Source organism: Anolis sagrei, chromosome 9 (genome assembly GCF_037176765.1).
Source record: "Anolis sagrei isolate rAnoSag1 chromosome 9, rAnoSag1.mat, whole genome shotgun sequence".
NCBI classification, from domain to species: domain Eukaryota; kingdom Metazoa; phylum Chordata; class Lepidosauria; order Squamata; family Dactyloidae; genus Anolis; species Anolis sagrei.
The window spans coordinates 20,933,603-20,952,771 of record NC_090029.1 but is presented as its reverse complement, the minus strand read 5'-3'; the positions used below and the strand labels follow the sequence as shown (position 1 = coordinate 20,952,771).

The 19,169-nt window shown below is 43.1% G+C and overlaps 1 protein-coding gene across 7 annotated transcripts in view; it reads left to right on the top strand.

Annotated features, from left to right (window-relative positions):
* The first annotated feature begins 8,070 nt into the window (after window positions 1-8,070).
* Window positions 8,071-19,169, top strand: part of PPCDC (phosphopantothenoylcysteine decarboxylase) — a 64,218-nt gene continuing 53,119 nt past the window's right edge. For 2 of the 7 annotated variants that reach the window (XM_060755551.2, XM_060755550.2), the window contains exons 1-5: window positions 8,087-8,198; window positions 9,742-9,905; window positions 11,188-11,283; window positions 12,938-13,066; window positions 15,412-15,580. In XM_060755551.2, coding sequence (XP_060611534.2) covers window positions 9,747-9,905; window positions 11,188-11,283; window positions 12,938-13,066; window positions 15,412-15,580 — 553 coding nt within the window. In that variant the 5' untranslated portion in view covers window positions 8,087-8,198; window positions 9,742-9,746. Of the gene's footprint in view, window positions 8,199-9,741; window positions 9,906-11,187; window positions 11,284-12,937; window positions 13,067-15,411; window positions 15,581-17,482; window positions 18,406-19,169 lie in introns of those variants that run through there. The other 5 variants (XM_060755546.2, XM_067471332.1, XM_067471331.1 and 2 more) reach the window with 5 other exon arrangements.

The following is a 19,169-nucleotide window of genomic DNA, read 5'->3' as shown; positions in this document are numbered from 1 at the left end:
CCAAAATAATGATAGTTAAAGAGCACATTCTCAGGATTATTTCTGAGTTTGATTTATTTAAATATTCCCGTCCAAACCCAAGTAATAAAGGTGGAGGCATTACTTTTCATTCAACCCTCGTATAAGCCTACACCTCCCAGGATTCCATAGCATTGAGCCGTGGCTGCTAAAATGATATCAAACTGCATTGATGTACAACAGGCATGGACACACTTCAGCCTTCCAGGTGCGTTGGACTCCAACTCCCACAATTCCTAGCAGCCTCAGGACCCTTCCTTTCCCCCCTCAGCTGTTTAAGCTTTCATCTTTCATGGCTTTCTCCAAAGCTATATCACTGTTTTTGTCTCCTGAAGAATAATTGTGTGAATGTGTATATCCTCCATTTATTGACATATAGGTATCTCTGTAATGAAATTCATTTTATTACAGTGTAGATGCGGCCACAGTTGGCCTGCATTGAACTGTATTATATGGATCTACACTGAACATAGGATACACTTCCAAATTGCAAATCTAAGGCCCCTTCTACACTGCTATATAATCCAGATGATCAAAGCAGGTCAGGAGCCCCCGGTGGCACAATGGGTTAAACCCTTGTGCCAGCAGGACAGTTGGAATCCGGGGAGCAGGGTGAGCTCCCATCCGTCAGCTCCAGCTTCTCATGCAGGGACATGAGGGAAGCCTACCAGAAGATGGCAAAAACCATCCAGGTGTCCCCTGGGCAACGTCCTTGTAGACGGCCAATTTTCTCACACCAGAAGTGACTTGCGGTTTCTCGCTCCTGACACAGAAAAAAAAAATCAAAGCAGGTAATCCACATTGCTTTGAACTGGATTATATGGATTTACACTGACCTTAGGATGCACTTCCAAACTGCAAATCTAAGGCCACTTCTACACTGCCGTATAATCCAGATTATCAAAGCAGGTCAGGAGTCCCCGGTGGTGCAATGGGTTAAACCCTTGTGCCAGCAGGACTGCTGACCGAAAAGTCAGCAATTCAAATCTGGGTGGTGGGCTGAGCTCCCATCTGTCAGCTCCAGCTTCTCGCGTGGGGGCATGAGAGAAGTCTCCCACAGGATGGCAAAAACCATCCGGGCAACGTCCTTGTAGGCGGCCAATTTTCTCACAGCAGAAACGACTTGCAGTATCTCAGTCCTGGCACGGAAAAAAAAATCAGGTAATCCACTTGATCTGCTTTGAACTGGATTATATGAGTCTACACTGCCAGATAATCCAGTTCAAATCAGAGAAACTGGGTTTTATGTATATGGCAGGGTAGAAGGGGTCCAAGACACACAACAAAAACAACCTTCTTTTTGGGTTGTTGTAGGTTTTTCCGGGCTATATGGCCATGTTCTGGAGGCAATTTTTCTCCTGACATTTCGCCTGCATCTATGACAAGCATCCTGTTTGTTTCCCCTCTGTTGTTTTGCTGTTGCCATTGAAATCCACAAGCATGTGGACAATTTCAACAGAAAATCACAACAGCAAAACAACAGAGGGGAAACAAACAGGCACATAAAATCACTCTCAACAAAAGATTCCCCCCAGGCACTTCCAAGCCATTGAATGCTAATCGAGGTGATCAGCTGAAACATTCACATCTAGCCCCAGCAGACAAAAGTCCTTTGTCTTACCCTGGTCATTCCACAGATATATAAACCCATTTTTCCTAGTTCCAACAGACCTCACTACCTCTGAGGATGCTTGCCATAGATGCAGGCGAAATGTCAGGAGAAAAATTGCCTCCAGAACATGGCCATACAGCCCGGAAAAACCTACAACAACCCAGTGATTCTGACCATGAAAGCCTTCGACAAAACCTTCTTTTTGTCGCCTGTGTTGCAGTGCAACCACTTTTAATGCATGACACCTAGAACATTGGATTGAATGTGGTTCATCCTGGAGAGATCAAGCTGCACCCTAATAGAACCCATTCTAATTCCCTTCCAGCTGGGAACACCCTGTCCTTCCCTTCTTCCAGATTATTAGCTCCAGACTCTTCTTCAGGCCAATCCCCCCCCCCCCCCAATTTTATGGGAGGAGGAAGCTTCAAGAAGCCTTTGAAATTCTATTTTCAGCTTTCATTTTAGAGGTACTCCCACCTCCCTGTGCATTCCAGCCAAATCTAGAGGCATCTGCCTCATTGTTTGGAGCAGATGGAATGAGTTGGAGACGCTTCCACGCTTGTGACGAACGTTTAGTCCATTGACGTTCAAAGTGGAGCCATTGAGTCAGAAATATACAGTGTTATGGCAACAAATATGACAAAACAGGGTGTTCCAAGACAGGACTTTACTAGCTCAGGTATGGGCAAATTTGGGCCCTCCAGGTGTTTTGGACTCCAACTCCCACCATTCCTAACAGCCTCAGGCCCTTTCCTTTTCCCGCTCAGCCGCTTAAGCGGCTGAGCGGGAAAAGGAAGGGGCCTGAGGCTGTTAGGAATGGTGGGAGTTGGAGTCCAAAACACCTGGAGAGCCAAAGTTTTGCCCATGCCTGGTGTAGACTCTTTGTTGTACATCTACACTGTACAAATAATGCGCCTTCATAGCTCTCTAACTCTCATGTCTCTGGGATCCCGGCAGTTGCAGTTGAATGAGGCACCAGGATTCCATAGCATTGGGACACAGCTGCCAAAGTGTTGTCAAACCGCATTAATTCTACAGTGTGGATGCACTATTGCAATATTAACTGCAATGCTAGGACTTTGGGAAATGGAAAGAAAATATTGGCAGTGTCCTTGTTCTGGAAAACGACAACAACGAGTTGCTGTGCATTTTTCAGGCCATCTGGCCATGTTCCAGAAGCATTCTCTCCTGACCTTTTGCCCACATCTATATCTGGCATCCTCAGACGTTGTGAGGTATGTTGGAAACTAGGCAAGTGTTTATATATCTGTGGAATAATGTCCAGGGTGGGAGAAAGAAGTCTTGTCTGTTGGAGGTAGGTGTGGATGTTGCAATTGGCCACCTTGATTATTATTTTTTTATTTCATACACCTTGCAACTTCAAAGCCTGGCTGGTTCCTTCCTGGGGGAATCCTTTGTTGGGAGTTGTTAGCAGAGGAATTCCAGGCATGAAACTATCCCGGCCAGCGAACACCTCCCAACAAAGGATTCCCCCCAGGCAGGAAGCAGCCAGGCTTTGAAGCTGCAAGGCTATTCAGTGTTAATCATGGTGGCCAATTGCAACATTCACACTTGCCTCAAGCAGACAAGCGTTCTTTCTCCCAAGTCTTGTAACAGGTGGCTACAACCAAAGGGTTTATATATCTATGGAATAATGTCCAAGGTGGGAGAAAGAAGTCTTGTCCGCTTGAGGCATGTCTGAATGTTGCAACTGGACTCCTTGAGTGGCCTTGCAGCTTCAAAGCCTGGCTGCTTCCTGCCTGGGGGGAATCCTTTGTTGGGAGGTGTTAGCTGGCCCTGATTGATTCTTGCCTGGAGTTCCCTTATTTTTTGAGTGTTGCTCTTTATTTACTGTCCTGATTTTAGAGTATTTTTTTTAAATACTGGTAGCCAGATTTTGTTCATTTTCATGGTTTCCACCTTTCTGCTGACATTGTCTACTCAAACCTCACTTACTTAGTTTCCAACAGACTACTCAATCTCTGAGGATGCCTGCTATATATGGGGGCAAAACGTCAGGAGAGAATGCTTCTGGAACATGGTCATACAGCCCAGAAAATGTATAGCTACCCTAGCCTTCAACTACACAAACAACAACAATAATAAACTTTATTTATATCCTCCCCATCTCACAAAAGGACCCAGGGCAGCTTACAACATAAATAATACAACACAACACAATACAATACAATAAAACTACATAGAGTAGGATAGCAATCCCGTGGAGAAAAGGATGCTGGCAGTCTCTCTGTACATTTATTTTCACCGACTCCCAAAATAGCCCTGGTGCCATAAGTAATCTTGTCAACACATCTAGTTCACAGCAGAAAAAAAGGGAACAAGTTATATATTAACCAATGGGGGGAAGACGGGGAATTTTTAAATATTGGGACCACTTGTGATGATCATTCCGTGTCTGTCCCTGACGAAACAGTGTCAACCTGGAGATGAACGAATAAAGCAAATTATATTGAAAGTGTGACCTCCTTTCCAATATTTATTCCGCATAGTGTGTCTTGTCAATATAAGTAAAGGGATAGATAAAAAACCCGAACAGTTAAAAATGACAACGATGGCGGCTTTCCTAATCAATAAGGTAAGAGGATACACTTCTTCAGCGGAACCTAAACCAACATTTCTCAACCTGGAAGGGTCGCGAGGGGGTGTTGGAGGGGTCGGCAAAGACCGTCAGAAAACACAGCATTTTCTGTTGGTCATGGGGCTTTTCTGTGGGAAGCTTGGTCAAATTATATTGTTGGTGGAGTTCAGAATGCTCTTTGATTGTAGGTGAACTATAAATCCCAGCAACTACAATTCCAAAATGTCAAGGTCTATTTTCCCCAAACTCCACCAGTGATCACATTGGGGCATATTGATTATCTGTGCCAAGTTTTGTCAAGGTCGGTCATTGTTTGAGTCCACAGTGCTCTCCAGATGTAGGTGAACTGATTGTAGATGAACTAAAAATCCCAGCAACTACAATTCACAAATTTCAAGGTCTATTTTCCCCAAACTCCACCAGTGTTCACATCTGGGCATATTGAGCATTCATGCCAAGTTTGGTCCAGATTCATCACTGTTTGAGTCCACAGGGCTCTATCTCTGGATGTAGGTGAACTACAACCCTAAAAGTCAAGAACAATGCCCACCAAACCTTTCCATTTTCTGTTGGTCATGGTGGTTCTGTGTACCAAGATTGGTTCAATTCAATCATTGGTGGGGTTCAGAGTGCTCTTATAGGTGAACTATAAATCCCAGCAACTGCAACTCACAAATGTCAAGGTCTTTTCCCCCAACTCCACCAGTGTTCACATTTGGGCATATGGAGTATTAGTGTCAAGTTTGGTTCAGATATATCATTGTTGAAGTCCACAGTGCTCTATCTGGATGTAGGTAAACTACAACTCCAGAACTTAAGGTCAATGCCCAGCAAACCCTCTCCAGTATTTTCTCTTGGTCATGGGAGTTCTGTGTGCCACGTTTGGTTCAATTCCATCAATGCTCTTTGATTGTAGGTGAATTATAAATCCCAGCAACTACAACTCCCAAATGTCAAGGTCTATTTCCCCCCAAACTCCACCAGTGTTCACATTTAGGCATATTGAGTATCCGTGTAGAGTTTGGTCCAGATCCATCATTGTTTGAGTCCACAGTGCTCTCTGGATGTAGGTGAACTATAATTCCCAAACTCAAGGTCAATGCCCACCAAACCCTTCCAGTATTTTCTGTTGGTCATTGGAGTTCTGTTTGCCAAGTTTGGTTCAATTCCATCATTGGTGGAGTTCAGAATGCTCTTTGTAGGTGAACTATAAATCCCAGCAACAACAACTCCCAAATGTCAAGGTCTGGTTTTCCCCAAACTCCACCAGTGTTCACATTTAGCCATATGTGGTGGAGTTCAGAATGCTCTTTGTAGGTGAACAGACTGATCACACAGGAGGAAATCTGAGTCCATCCCTCTGATGCTGAGACTCAAGTCCAGTCGATGCAATGGAAAACACATGACTCACGGCCTCCAAAGAAGGCACATGCCCAATTCTCGGCAGGTAAGATCAAGCTCACAGTATTTTGGGACCAGCATGGAATTGGGTTGATGGATTTCATTGCAAAGGGGACCCTGATCACTGGCGTGTACTGTGCTTCACAGCTGCAGAAATTGCGGGAGGCTATCCAGACCAAGAGACAATGTGGCATGCTCCCCAAAGGTGTCCACCTGCCTTCTGCAAGTCAATGCACCTGTTCACAACTCACCTGTTGCCCAAATGGAAGAAGCATGCTCCTGTGGTGCTGGAATTTGACCACATCCACCTTATTCCCCCAACCTCACAGCATCGGACGTCCACCTCTTTCCAAAAATGAAGTTATTTTTGAAGGGCAAGCATTATTCAGAGGATGAGACCCTGATTTCCGAAATCCCAACATTGCTTTTGGAGCAACCTATTGACTAGCTTACTAAATCTTTTCTTCTAAAGAAGGTAAAAGGGTAAAAAAATGCAGCTATATTTTACCTGCAGGAGGCAAAATGCGTCCTCTGCAGGCAAAAAAGCAGAATGAACATAGTGGAAACCCCATAGTCTTCCCAGGGCAATTTAAATTTAAGAGGAAGTCCCCTCACAGGATTCTATTACTACATCGTGGAAGGGGGAGGAGATTGTGGCTAGCAATAAAGGCAAAAGACAAAGCCCTTTAGGGACAAAAAAAAACGTGTAGGAATATGGGGGGAAGGAATCCAGAAGCTTAGCCGTTTCTCTAGTCTAGGCACTCATTGAGGACTAGAAATGTGATGGCATAATAACTTGTGCAGTCCAGGGATGAAGCCCAACATTCTTTCCTTCTTGGCTCTCTCCCCAAAGAAGCATATTCCTTGTATACACTGCTATATATAAACTCCAGATTATCTGCTTTGAAATGGAATGTATGGCAGTGTAGACTCATATAATCCAATTCAATATATAATCTGGATTATATGGTGATGTAGATCCAGCCAAAGAAAACTACGGCTGAGCCAGAACCTTCTATTGTTTTGTTCATTCGTTCAGTCCGACTCTTAAGTGACCTGCTGGCCCAGTCCACGCCAGAGCTCCCTGTCGGCCGTCACCATCAGCTCCTTCAAGGTCAAGCCAGTCATTTCAAGGATGCCATCCATCCTCCTTGCCCTTGGTTGGCCTCTCTTCATTTTTCCTTCCATTTTCCCCAGCATCATTGTCTTCTCCAAGCTTTCCTGTCTTCTCATGATGTGGCCAAAGGACTTCATCTTGGCCTCTACTATCCTTCCCTCCAGTGAGCAGCTGGGCTTTCTTTCCTGGAGGATGGACTGGTTGGATCTTCTCGCGGTCCAAGGCACTCTCAGCACTTTCCTCCAACACTGAAGCATCTCTCTTCCTTCGCTCAGCCTTCCTTCTGGTCCAGCTCACACATCCGTGGGTGACTATGGGGAATACCATTGCTTTGACTATGCAGATCTTCATTGCCAGTGTGATGTCTCTACTCTTCACTATGTTAATGATATTGGACATTGCTCAGCCTTCCTTATGGTCCAGCTCACATCCATAGGTTACTACAGGGAATACCATTGCTTCAACTATGTGGACCTTCGTTGCCAGTGTGATGTCTCTACTCTTCACTATGTTATTGAGATTGGACATTGCTCTCCTCCCAAGAAGGAAGCGTCTCCTGATTTCCTGGCCCCAGTCTGCGTCTGCACAAATCTTTGCGCCTAGAAATACAAATTCTGACACAGCCTCCACATTTTCTCCCTCTATTTCCCAGTTGTCAATCATTCTTGTTGCCATAATTTTGGTTTGTTTGATTTTTAGCTGCAGCCCAGCTTTTGCGCTTTCTTCTTTCACCTTGGTTAGAAGGCATCTCAGCTCCTCCTCGCTTTCGGACATCAAAGTGGTGTCATCTGCATATCTAAGGTTGTTCTAGCAATTTTCACCCCAGCTTTGCATTCATCAAGCCCCACACGTCGCATGATGTGTTCTGCATACAAGTTGACTAGGTTGAGTGAGAGGATACAACCCTGCCGTGGTCCTTTCCCAATCTTGAACTAGACTGTTGTTCTGTGGTCAGTTCTAACTGTTGCTACTTGGTCCTTATACAGATTCCTCAGGAGAGAGACAAGGTGATTGGGTATGCCCATCCCACCAAGAACTTGTCACAATTTATTATGATCCACACAGTCAAAACCTTCTATTGCTCAGCTGTAAAATAAAAATTTAAAACGTGCAGTTTCCCAATGTGACCACTGGATGGCAGCAAAGTGCCTTATATTGGAGCCGCAAAGAATGGGGCAAAAGGCAGAAGATCGAGGGCTGCAATTTTCGAGGTGTCCAGTGGGGGCGCAAAAGCACTGGCGATCAATAAACATAATATACCATTCTCGGCCTCTTCATTACAGCGGAAGTTGGTCTAGCTCTACTCTATGGTCACCACGCTCGCTTATGGAAGATGGGAACCGGAAGATCCGTCTTTCAATAGTGTCCGGTGCGGCGCGCTTTGCTTTTTGCAGGTGAATTGCAAGGACCGGATTGATGTCGTTTCTGGTAATTAAAGGAATACATAAAGAGTAACAGTTGGTTGTGGATGAAGCAGGGCAGCGCTTTAAACTGCCATTGCCCAGGGATTTGTAGTTTTCTAAGGTCTTGTGCCTTTTCTGCCCAAGAGGGCTGGAGCCTCACCCAACTACAACTCCCAGAATCCCATAGCAGTCAAAGTGGGGTCAAACCACGCTAATTCTACAATGTAGACCAGGCCTGGGCCAACTTGGGCCCTCCCTCCAGGTGTTTTGGACTCCAACTCCCACAATTCCTAACAGCCGGTAGGCTGTAAGGAATTGTGGGAGTTGGAGTCCAAAACACCTGGAGGGAGGGCCCAAGTTGGCCCAGGCCTGGAGTAGATGCATTTTGATGGTACAAACGCCTTGGATAGAGATTGTGAAGCAGAGCCTGGATGGCCATCTGTCGGGAAGGCTTTGATTGTGTTTTCGTGCTTAGCAGGGGGTCAGGCTGGATGGCCTTTTGGGGGTCTCTTCCAACTCTCCTAATTATATTAATGGAATATATTGTTGAGTGTAAAACTTTAGAACATTAAACACACATACACACATACACATATATAGGTCAACATTAAGACCAAAAAGTCACAACCTTCAAAGCAGCAAGTCCATGGGTAATAAAATGAGTAAGTTAAAATTATTCGCAGGAGAGAGGGGGATATGAGTTTCAAAAGCCATTTTAGTGTATTTATTGTATTTTAATCCTCCGTCTGCTCCGCCGTTGAGTCTTTCGGTCTTCGCCTGAGCTCTGCGAGTGCAGCATTTTTCCGAATGAAGCAGAGAGTGTTTGAGGATCTGGACATCCGTAGGGAGACCAAGGGGCTTATTTATAAAGCTATTGTCCTCCCAACCCTGCTATATGCTTGCGAGACATGGACTGTCTACAGACATCATACGCAACTCCTGGAACGATTCCATCAGCATTGCCTCCAGAAAATCCTGCAAATCTCTTGGAAAAAGAGGCGGAAAAATGTCAGCGTGCTGGAAGAAGAAGCAAAGACCACCAGCATTGAAGCGATGGTCCTCCGCCATCAACTCCGCTGGACTAGCCACGTTGTCCGGATGCCCGACCACCATCTCCCAAAGCGGTTTCTCTATTCTGAACTCAAGAATGGGAAATGGAATGTTGAAGGACAGGAAAAGAGATTTAAAGACGGGCTCAAAGCCAACCTTAAAAACTCTGGCATAGACACTGAGAACTGGGAAGCCCTGGTCCTTGAGCAGTCCAGCTGGAGGTCAGCCGTGACCAGCAGTGCTGCAGAATTTGAAGAGGGACGAATGGAGGGCGAAAGAGAGAAACATGCCAAGAGGAAGGCGTGTGAAGCCAACCCCAACTGAGACCGCCTTCCACCTGGAAACCAATGCCCTCACTGCGGGAGAAGATGCAGATCAAGAATAGGGCTCCACAGCCAACTACGGACCCACAAGAATACAGATCATGGAAGACTATCCTTCTCGGCCAATGAGGGATCGCCTAAGTAAGTAAGTAAGTAAGAAGGATCTCCTAAATTTGGGAATGTCTGTCTTTGTTAAGTCACGCTCTCTTTGCTTGCAGCTCGAATGCAAATGCTTCTTGCGGCTGAGATGAATCCCATCCCACAATCGGACCCACAGCCCTTGACCACACAGAAAAAGGCCCACCTCCTTGTTGGTGTCACTGGGAGCGTGGCTGCCTTAAAGCTGCCTGTTCTCCTCTCTGAGCTTCTGAAGATACCTGGCGTGAGTACTTGCTACACAGATAGTTGGAGTAACAGATGGAATTTTTTAAAAAATTACAGTCATATTTTATTGATTTTGTTTGCAAGTCATCCAAACTACTACTGCTGCTGTTTACTAGGGGTGTGTGAAATACTGTTGTCTTGCCAAATGCAAGACAGTTTTTTTTATTCAGAAGCCTCAATAGTTGTGGATGAAAAAGGTTTTAAATTTATTTATACGGAAAGAAAATTAGATACCACACAAGACACCCTCAATAATACTGCTTGGGAGGAGCAGGATGGACCCTTTGGTTGTAGCCACCTGTTACAAGACGTGGGAGAAAGAACGCTTGTCTGCTTGAGGCAAGTGTGAATGTTGCAATTGGCCACCATAATTATTTATTTCCTATATTTATATCCTGCCCTTCTTCCCCCAAAAGGGGATTCAGGGCAGCCGAGTTACTATTAATTACTATTAATTAATTAATACAATAATTACTATTGAATGCTCTCACAGCTTCAAAGCCTGGTTGCTTCCTGCCTGGGGGAATCCATTGTTGGGAGGTGTTGGCTGGCCCTGATTGTTTCATGTCAGGAATTCCTCTGCTAACACCTCCCAACAAAGGATTCCCTCAGGTAGGAAGCAGACAGGCTTTGAAACTACAGTGCTAATCAAAGTGGCCAGTTGCAGCAATAACACTTGCCTCAAGCAGACAAGAGTTCTTTCTCCCACCCTGGACATATATGGATATATATTTAAACCTAGAAGTCATTGATGTTTTTAACAGTTTTTAATTGTTTTTATATGAATTTTATTATGTGATTAACCTGTTTTAAAGGATGCATTTATGTGTGTCCGGCACCTAATTTTTGCCAGTCTGCACGCCACCCTGAGTCGCCTTCAGGCTGAAAAGGGCGGGATAAAAGTGTGGTAAATAAAATCTATATAAATAAAAATGTAATGTTCGTTTGTGGGATTAACAGAACTCAAAAACCCCTTGGGGAATTGACACCAAATTTGGACACAATACACCTAACAACCCAATGTATGTCCTTCACTCATAAAAACACTGAAAAACACAGCAGAATTGCTTAGGTAAACAATGAGCTAGGCTGACAGTTGGCAGCTCACGCCAACCTGGGGCTTCAAACTTGCAACCTTTTGGTTGATAGATCTTATAAGTGCTGATGATTTACCAACTGTGCTAAACTGTCTAGAAATGGATTATAAGCTCACAGTTCAGCTTCTAACCTAAAATAACTCCTTTCCGGTCTTCTTCCTCTTTCCTGGTTTCTTTTTCCAGTTGGAAGTGCAAGTGGTGACAACAGAAAATGCTAAGCATTTCTACAATTCCGAAGAGATCCCCGCAACCCTCTACAGCGACGCTGATGAATGGCGAGTCAGTGATGCTCAGCTCCACTAAGCTTTTCAAGTACAGAGAAAGAACCACAATGTTCTGATTTGCATTTTTCCCCCATTTCAATGACTCGGATGGCACTAGCCTAGTTTCCACGCTGCATTTTCCTGGTTTGGGTGGGAGCATCTCTTGACTTACATTCTTTCCAAAGAGAGTGCTGTGGGTGTAGTGCATTTCAGTGGCCATCTCACCAAACCTTAGCCTCTTGGAGTCTCCTTTGGCAGAGAAAAAGTAGGGTATAAATACAAATAGTAGTAGTGGTAGTAATAATAATAATCTATATCAGGGGTCCTCAAACTTTTTAAGCAGAGGGCCAGGTCACAGTCCCTCAAACTGTTGGAGGGCCGGATTATAATTTGAAAAATACATGAATGAATTCCTATGCACACTGCACATATCTTATTAGTAGTGCAAAAAAAAAAACCCACTTTAAACAATATAATTAAAATGAAGAATAATTTTAACAAATATAAACTTAGTAATATTTCAATGGGAAGTGTGGGCCTGCTTTTGGCTAATGAGATAAGATTGTTATTGTTGTTGGCTAATGAGATAAGATTGTTGTTGTTGCTGGCTAATGAGATAAAATTGTTGTTGTTGTTGTTGTGTGCTTTCAAGACTTTTCAGACTTAGGTTGACCCTGAGCGAGGGCCGGATAAATTACCCTCGCTGTATCTGGCTCTCAGGCCTTAGTTTGAGGACCCCTGATCTATATAAATAAAAATGTAATGTTTGTTTGTGGAATGAACATAACTCAAAAACCACTGGATGAATTGTCACCAAATGTGGACATAAGACACCTCTCAGGCCAATGAGTGACCATCACTCATAAACACACTGAAAAACACAGCAGAAGAAGCTTCAAAAGCCAATAATACATTACAACGCATGTGCAAAACCACATATATATATATATATATACGCAAACACACATATACACAAATATATACACACATATACACACACAAAACACATATACACAGACTGGGCCACAGCAACATGTGGCAGAGGACGGCTAATCTATATAAATAAAATGTAATGTTAGTTTGTGGGATTAACATATCTCAAAAACCACTGGATGAATTGACACCAAATTTGGACACAAGACACCTCTCAGGCCAACAAGTGACCATCACTCATAAAAACCCTGAAAAACACAGCAGATGGGACTTAAAAAGCCAAAAAACAAAAATTGCATTACAATGCACGCGCAAAGCCACACACAAACATATATTTAAACACACATATACACAAATATATGCACACACAAAACACATATACACATACTGGGCCACAGCAACGTGTGGCAGGGAACGGCTAATCTATATAAATAAAAATGTAATATTTGTTTGTGGGATTAACATAACTCAAAAATGACTGGACGAATGGACAGAATACACCTCTCAGGCCAACGAGTGACCATCACTCATAAAAACACTGAAAAACACAGTGGAAGAGACTTCAAAAACCAAAAAAGCAAAAAGACACTACAGCGCATGTGCAAAACTACATATATGCACACACAAAACACATATACACAGACAGGGTTACAACAACACGTGGCAAGGGATGGCTAGTAATAATAATAATAATAATAATAATAATAATAATAATACTAGGGCTGTTTTCTCCCCAGCTGTGGAAGGGGCGCTCAGACCCTGTGCTCCATATCGAACTCCGGCGCTGGGCTGACCTGATGCTGGTGGCACCTTTGGATGCCAACTCCTTGGCCAAAGTGGCAAATGGCCTCTGCGACAACCTCCTGGTGAGTTACTGTCTGTTACACTTGATATCACATGTTCCCTGTTAGATTGCACCGCTTTATCCCTAAAGCTTTTTGCTCAGGTGAGACTCAGATTTCCCTTGTTGTTGTTCATTCGTTCAGTCGTCTCCGACTCTTCGTGACCTCATGGACCAGCCCACGCCAGAGCTCCCTGTCGGCCGTCACCACCCCCAGCTCCTTCAAGGTCGGTCCAGTCACTTCAAGGATGCCGTCCATCCATCTTGCCCTTGGTCGGCCCCTCTTCCTTTTGCCTTCCACTTTCCCCAGCATAATTGTCTTCTCTAGGCTTTGCTGTCTCCTCATGATGTGGCCAAAGTACTTCAACTTTGTCTCTAGTATCCTTCCCTCCAGTGAGCAGCCGGGCTTTATTTCCTGGAGGATGGACTGGTGAAAGAAGAAAGGTGAAAGAAGAAAGCGCAAAAGCTGGGTTGCAGCTAAACATCAAAAAAACCAAGATTATGGCAACAAGAATGATTGACAACTGGAAAATAGAGGGAGAAAATGTGGAGGCCGTGACAGACTTTGTATTTCTAGGTGCAAAGATCACTGCAGATGCAGACTGTGGCCAGGAAATCAGAAGACGCTTCCTTCTTGGGAGGAGAGCAATGTCCAGTCTCGATAAAATAGCAAAGAGTAGAGACATCACACTGGCAACAAAGATCCGCCTAGTCAAAGCCATGGTATTCCCTGTAGTCACCTACGGATGTGAGAGCTGGACCTTAGGGAAGGCTGAGCGAAGGAAGATCGATGCTTTTGAGCTGTGGTGTTGGAGGAAAGTGCTGAGAGTGCCTTGGACTGCGAGAAGATCCAACCAGTCCATCCTCCAGATTTCCCTAAATTGGCATTAAAGTAGAATTCCTTTGGAGAGTTTGGAATTGTTGTATACTAAATAACAGTGATCTTTTATGGTTATGCCTGAACTCTCCTAGAAGGCGAGATGATTCAACTGAGACTGTCCTACTTTGGACATATCATGATATGAGATATTCGAAAAGACAAATGCTTGGAAAGGTAGAAAATAAGGATAAGAAGCAGACTGCTTTATAGGTGATACTGTTTATAGGTAGATAGTCACTTAAAGGAACTGTTTGGCTAGTGGGCTTATTAACAAAAGACCCTCCTCATCAATGTACAGCAGAGTAACTTATTAGAAGCAGCGTCACCCAGCAACTGTAGCCCAAAAGTGATGAAAAGAACAAAAACATACAGACCAATGTTATCTCTTCCATAGGAGGCTTTTCTTTAGAGCAAAATAATATGGTTGCACTATTTACAAGAACAAGGTTTCCATGACATGAATAATGTTCTTTATACTTCCTTCTTTGCTTCCACAGTGGGCTTCTTTCTCATGCAGATAAACAACTTCGCTCTCACAGAGCCTCCTTTCACACTGAAGTTACATAGGAGGTTTACACAATAGCTTTTTACACATAGCAGCCTTCACACTGAAGCTTCACACAGTAGCTTTACACATGAGGCCTTCAACCTGGGGTGTCTCTCACTAAAGCTTCTCATACCAGGCCTTCACACACTGAGGCCTACTAACACTGAGGCCTGCCTCCCACTGAGGCCTTTCTCCCACTGAGGCCTTCTCACACTAAGGCCTACTAACACTGAGGCCTGCCTCACACTGAGTCTTTTCTCTTACTGAGGCCTGCCTCACACTGAGGCCTTTCTCCTATGGAGGCCTTCTCCCACTGAGGTCTACTACCACACTGAGGCCCTTCTCCCACAGAGCCCTCTCACAGACTGAGGCCTACTAAGCTACAGGCACACCTGCTTATATTGAACTGCATCTTTTGCTGAGTCATTGCAACCATGTAACCCTTTCAGTGCTTGACTCACATTTTTGTAATTTATTTATTTATCATGTCAGGAGCGGACCAAAACAGTTGTATTGCATTAAAAACAAACAAGCAAACAAACAAAACACGAAGTTTGCAGACTTGGTATTCTATTAAATGTCCTTTGACCAGTAGCTGGCCACTTGGAGTGCCTCTGGTGTTGCTGCAAGAAGGTCCTCCATTGTGCATGAGGCAGGGCCCAGGTTACATTTTTGTAATAAAAAATACCTAGTTAATATTTAATATTTCGGACAGATACGCAATCAAAAAGCCATGGCCTTGTTTTTGCAAGACCTGAGCAAGAGCTGTTGATGATAAGATGACTTGGAAGTCTCCATAGAAGTCAACTTGATGGCAATTAACAATGGCCACAGTATTTCCAGTTTATTGGGGCTTTTTGGTAGAGAGCCTATTCCCAGTATGAGCCAATCCTACTCCCAGCATGGCCAAGGAGACTTCCCAATGGTTTATTCTTCTTGGCAGACTTGTGTCATCCGTGCCTGGGATCTGAGCAAGCCACTCCTCTTCTGCCCGGCCATGAACACAGCCATGTGGGAGCATCCCATCACTGCCCAACAAGTGGAGAAACTCAAGGGCTTTGGCTACGTGGAGATTCCTTGCATTGTCAAGAAGCTGATCTGTGGTGATGAAGGTGAGTCATGAAGCACGTGCTCTGGAGCTTCATTTTTACAGATCATCCACTAACCAACACACATTTGATGCCTCAAATGTTAGACCTGTTTCTGGGTCTGTTTGACCTGCCGGTACCAAAAAATGCCACCAGTTTCCCCCATCAACACTCATTTTTGAGACACAGAATGTATCTACCAGCTGCTATAGAAAACCATGATAACCCTGTCTAAGAAATTAGAGCTGAGGCAGTCTGTAATAATAATAATAATAATAATAATAATAATAATGTTGGTTTTTTATTGTTTTTATTGCTGCTACTGTGGTTATAGTGTTTTAATATTCAATTTGTATTTTGTTGTTATGTGTACTGTCTTGTACACATTGGCCTTGAGTCACCGATAAGGCTGAGAAAGGCAATATACAAGTATAGCAAATAAAACATAAATAAATAAATAAATCTACAATTTTCTGAATCAGTGCCCCAAATAACCCCTGGAACAGGCCTAAAACAAACATTCTTTTTAATCTGTTTGATTGATTGATATGTATTTTAATATCTTATATGTTTAGATATAGGATAAAAAGTCACTTACATGACTACAATAACTGGTTTCTTATACAACGAAAGTGGGTGAACATGGTTGAAAGAGAAATTGGAGATAAAGAGTAAGAATAAAGAAGAACAAAACAGAAAGTAGAGAGATAATAATAATAATATAAAGAAAAAAATAATAGAAAAAGTATATATATATATATATATATATATACACACACACACACACACACACACACACACACACAGACATATACATACACATACATACAAGTCATCCCCTGCCACACGTTGCTGTGGCCCATTCTGATTGTCATGGGGGATCTGTGTGGGAGGTTTGGCCCAATTCTATCATTGGTGAGATTCAGAATGTTCTGTGATTGTAGGTGAACTATAAATCCCAGCAACTACAACTCCCAAATGTCAAGATTCTATTTTCCCCCAAACTCCACCAGTGTTCACATTTGGGCATATTGAGTTTTCGTGTAGAGTTTGGTCCAGATCCATTATTGTTTACTCCCACAGTGATCTCTGGATGTAGGTGAACTACAACTCCAAAAGCAAAGGTCACTGCCCACCAATCCTTTCCAGTATTTTCTGTTGGTCATGGGAGAACTGTGTGCCAAGTTTGGTTCAATTCCATCATTGCTGGAGTTCAGAATGCTCTTTGATTGTAGGTGAACTATAAATCCTAGCAACTACAACTCCCAAATGACAAAATCAAATTTTTTGAGTGAAGGGCATACATTGGGTTGTTAGGTCTTGTGTCCAAATTTGGTGTCAATTCGTTCAGTGGTTTTGGAGTTATGTTAATCCCACAAATGAACATAACTTTTTTATTTAGATAGATGATAGATAGATATAGATAGATGAGAACCCGTATCAAACATCTAATATCACATAAACATCTAAACACATATCTTTTCCCCATCACTTCCAGATTGCTTTAGTGGTGTTTTGTATTCCTTTTTTTGTATTACTTTGTCTTAATTATATTATTAATATATTATTTTAATATAATATAATATAAATTAATAGAATATAATTTAATATTAATTATATGATATTAATCATATTACATTATTCATGTTATGGCCCTAGGAACCAACAAGTCACCTTAAATAGACTTCCATCAAACTGGAGTAAATTTATTGATTTCTTTTAAAAAAGAAAATTTACAAATGATAATAAAAAGTGATTGTTTTATATTTGGATGAGATGTGTTTAATTGTTTATCTGTGTGGCATTACATTTTTAGCCGGAGTTGTAAGCCACTTTGAGTCCCCTCCAGGGTCAAGAAAAGCGGGGTAGAGATGAAGTAAACAAATAAGTAAATAAATAAATAATCAATAATAATGATCTCTGCAGGTCGGGGTGCCATGGCAGAAGTGTCAACCATTGTGGAGAAAGTCAAGGCAGTTTTGTCAGAATTGGACCTGCCTGACCAAAGCTGATCCTCAATTGAAGTTTCTAATACGGGGAAAAACATCAAGAAAAAAGTAAACGCTACAAGCATGGATCTAGCCCTGACCAGCTGTTTGGACACAGTTTTTACCTGGAGACATTCCGCTTACAGAATAATGGACCGGATTGTGGCACAGCTGGTTGGGAGTCAGCTGCATTAAAATCATTACTGACCGAGAGTGAGCTTCCGGCCATTTGTCTAGCTTGCTGTCGACCTTTGCATCCCGAAAGACAGTTGCATCTGTCAAGTAGGAAATTTAGGTACCGCTTATGCGGGGAGGCTAATTTAACTATTTTATGATGCAATAAAACTCTCCAGCAGTGTGCAAAAGAATGAGGAAGCATTCAATCGCTGTCACAAGTGGATGGTGAAGTGACAGCTCCCCCGGTGGCCGGAATTAAAAAAGCATACCCTCATGAAGCTGGAATGTTAAATTGCCTCTGTGTCCGTCTATATTATTATTATTATAATATTATTATTATTATAACTTTATTTGTACCCCGCTAGCATCTCCCGAAGGACTCGATGCGGCTTACATAGGCCAAGGCCTCAAAACACAATACAACAATACAATACCTAGAGCAAATTAAAAACAGTTAAGCAGAATAAACAACAGCAATAACAATACATCGAGACATCAAGACACTATAAAACTGGGCCAGGCCAGAGAAATGGGTACAAGATTAAAAGTGCTGATGTGGTATGTCTAATGGCATTGACTATTTGCTATGTCTATGTGCATTGTGATCCACCCTGAGTCCCCTGTGGGGAGAGAAGGGCGGAATAGAAATGCTGTAAATAAATAAATGATAAATAACACATCTCAGCGCACAGTTTGGCTGCCTTTTGTGCTATCTTTATCTGCATTTCTTTAGAAGGCTATATTGGCATGGCCACCACAGGTCATAGGCTGCAATGGAGTGAAGGCCTGCTGGCATGAAGCATTAGTATTTTTCAAATGGCAGGGATCACATTTCTTGCTGCCTCCGTCATGTTTTCCTTTTTCCTTCCAAGTATTTGGGGAAAGTGGGGATGAGGAGGAGCAAGTTTCCCCCAGCGGCAACATATTGTGAGCTATAATAAAAAGTCTTCTGGAGTTTGGTTGCATGGACAATTGAAAGCCTTAGAAAAGACCTCCTGGCCATCGTGAAAACTCCAGCAACTGCGTTTATTGATGGGGATCAACGCACCTGCTGCCAGTTTAGGATCCTCCTTGCAGTTCATGTCTTTATGGATTATGGTGATGATCAGCTGTGCTTCGAGCTGTTGGGAGGTGTTAGCTGGCCCTGATTGTTTCATGTCTGGAATTCCTCTGCTAACAACTCCCAACAAAGGATTCCCTCGAACAGGAAGCAACCAGACTTTGAAGCTGCAAGGCGATTCAGTGTTAACCAAGGTGGCCATTTGCAACATTCACACTTGCCTCCAACAGACAAGAGTCCTTTCTTACACCCTGGACATCATTCCACAGACCTCACAACCTCTGAGGATGCCTGGTGTAGATGTGGGTGAAACGTGAGGAGAAAATGCTTTGGAACATGGCTAGACAGCCCAGAAAACTCACAGCAACCTAATGAATATTATGATACT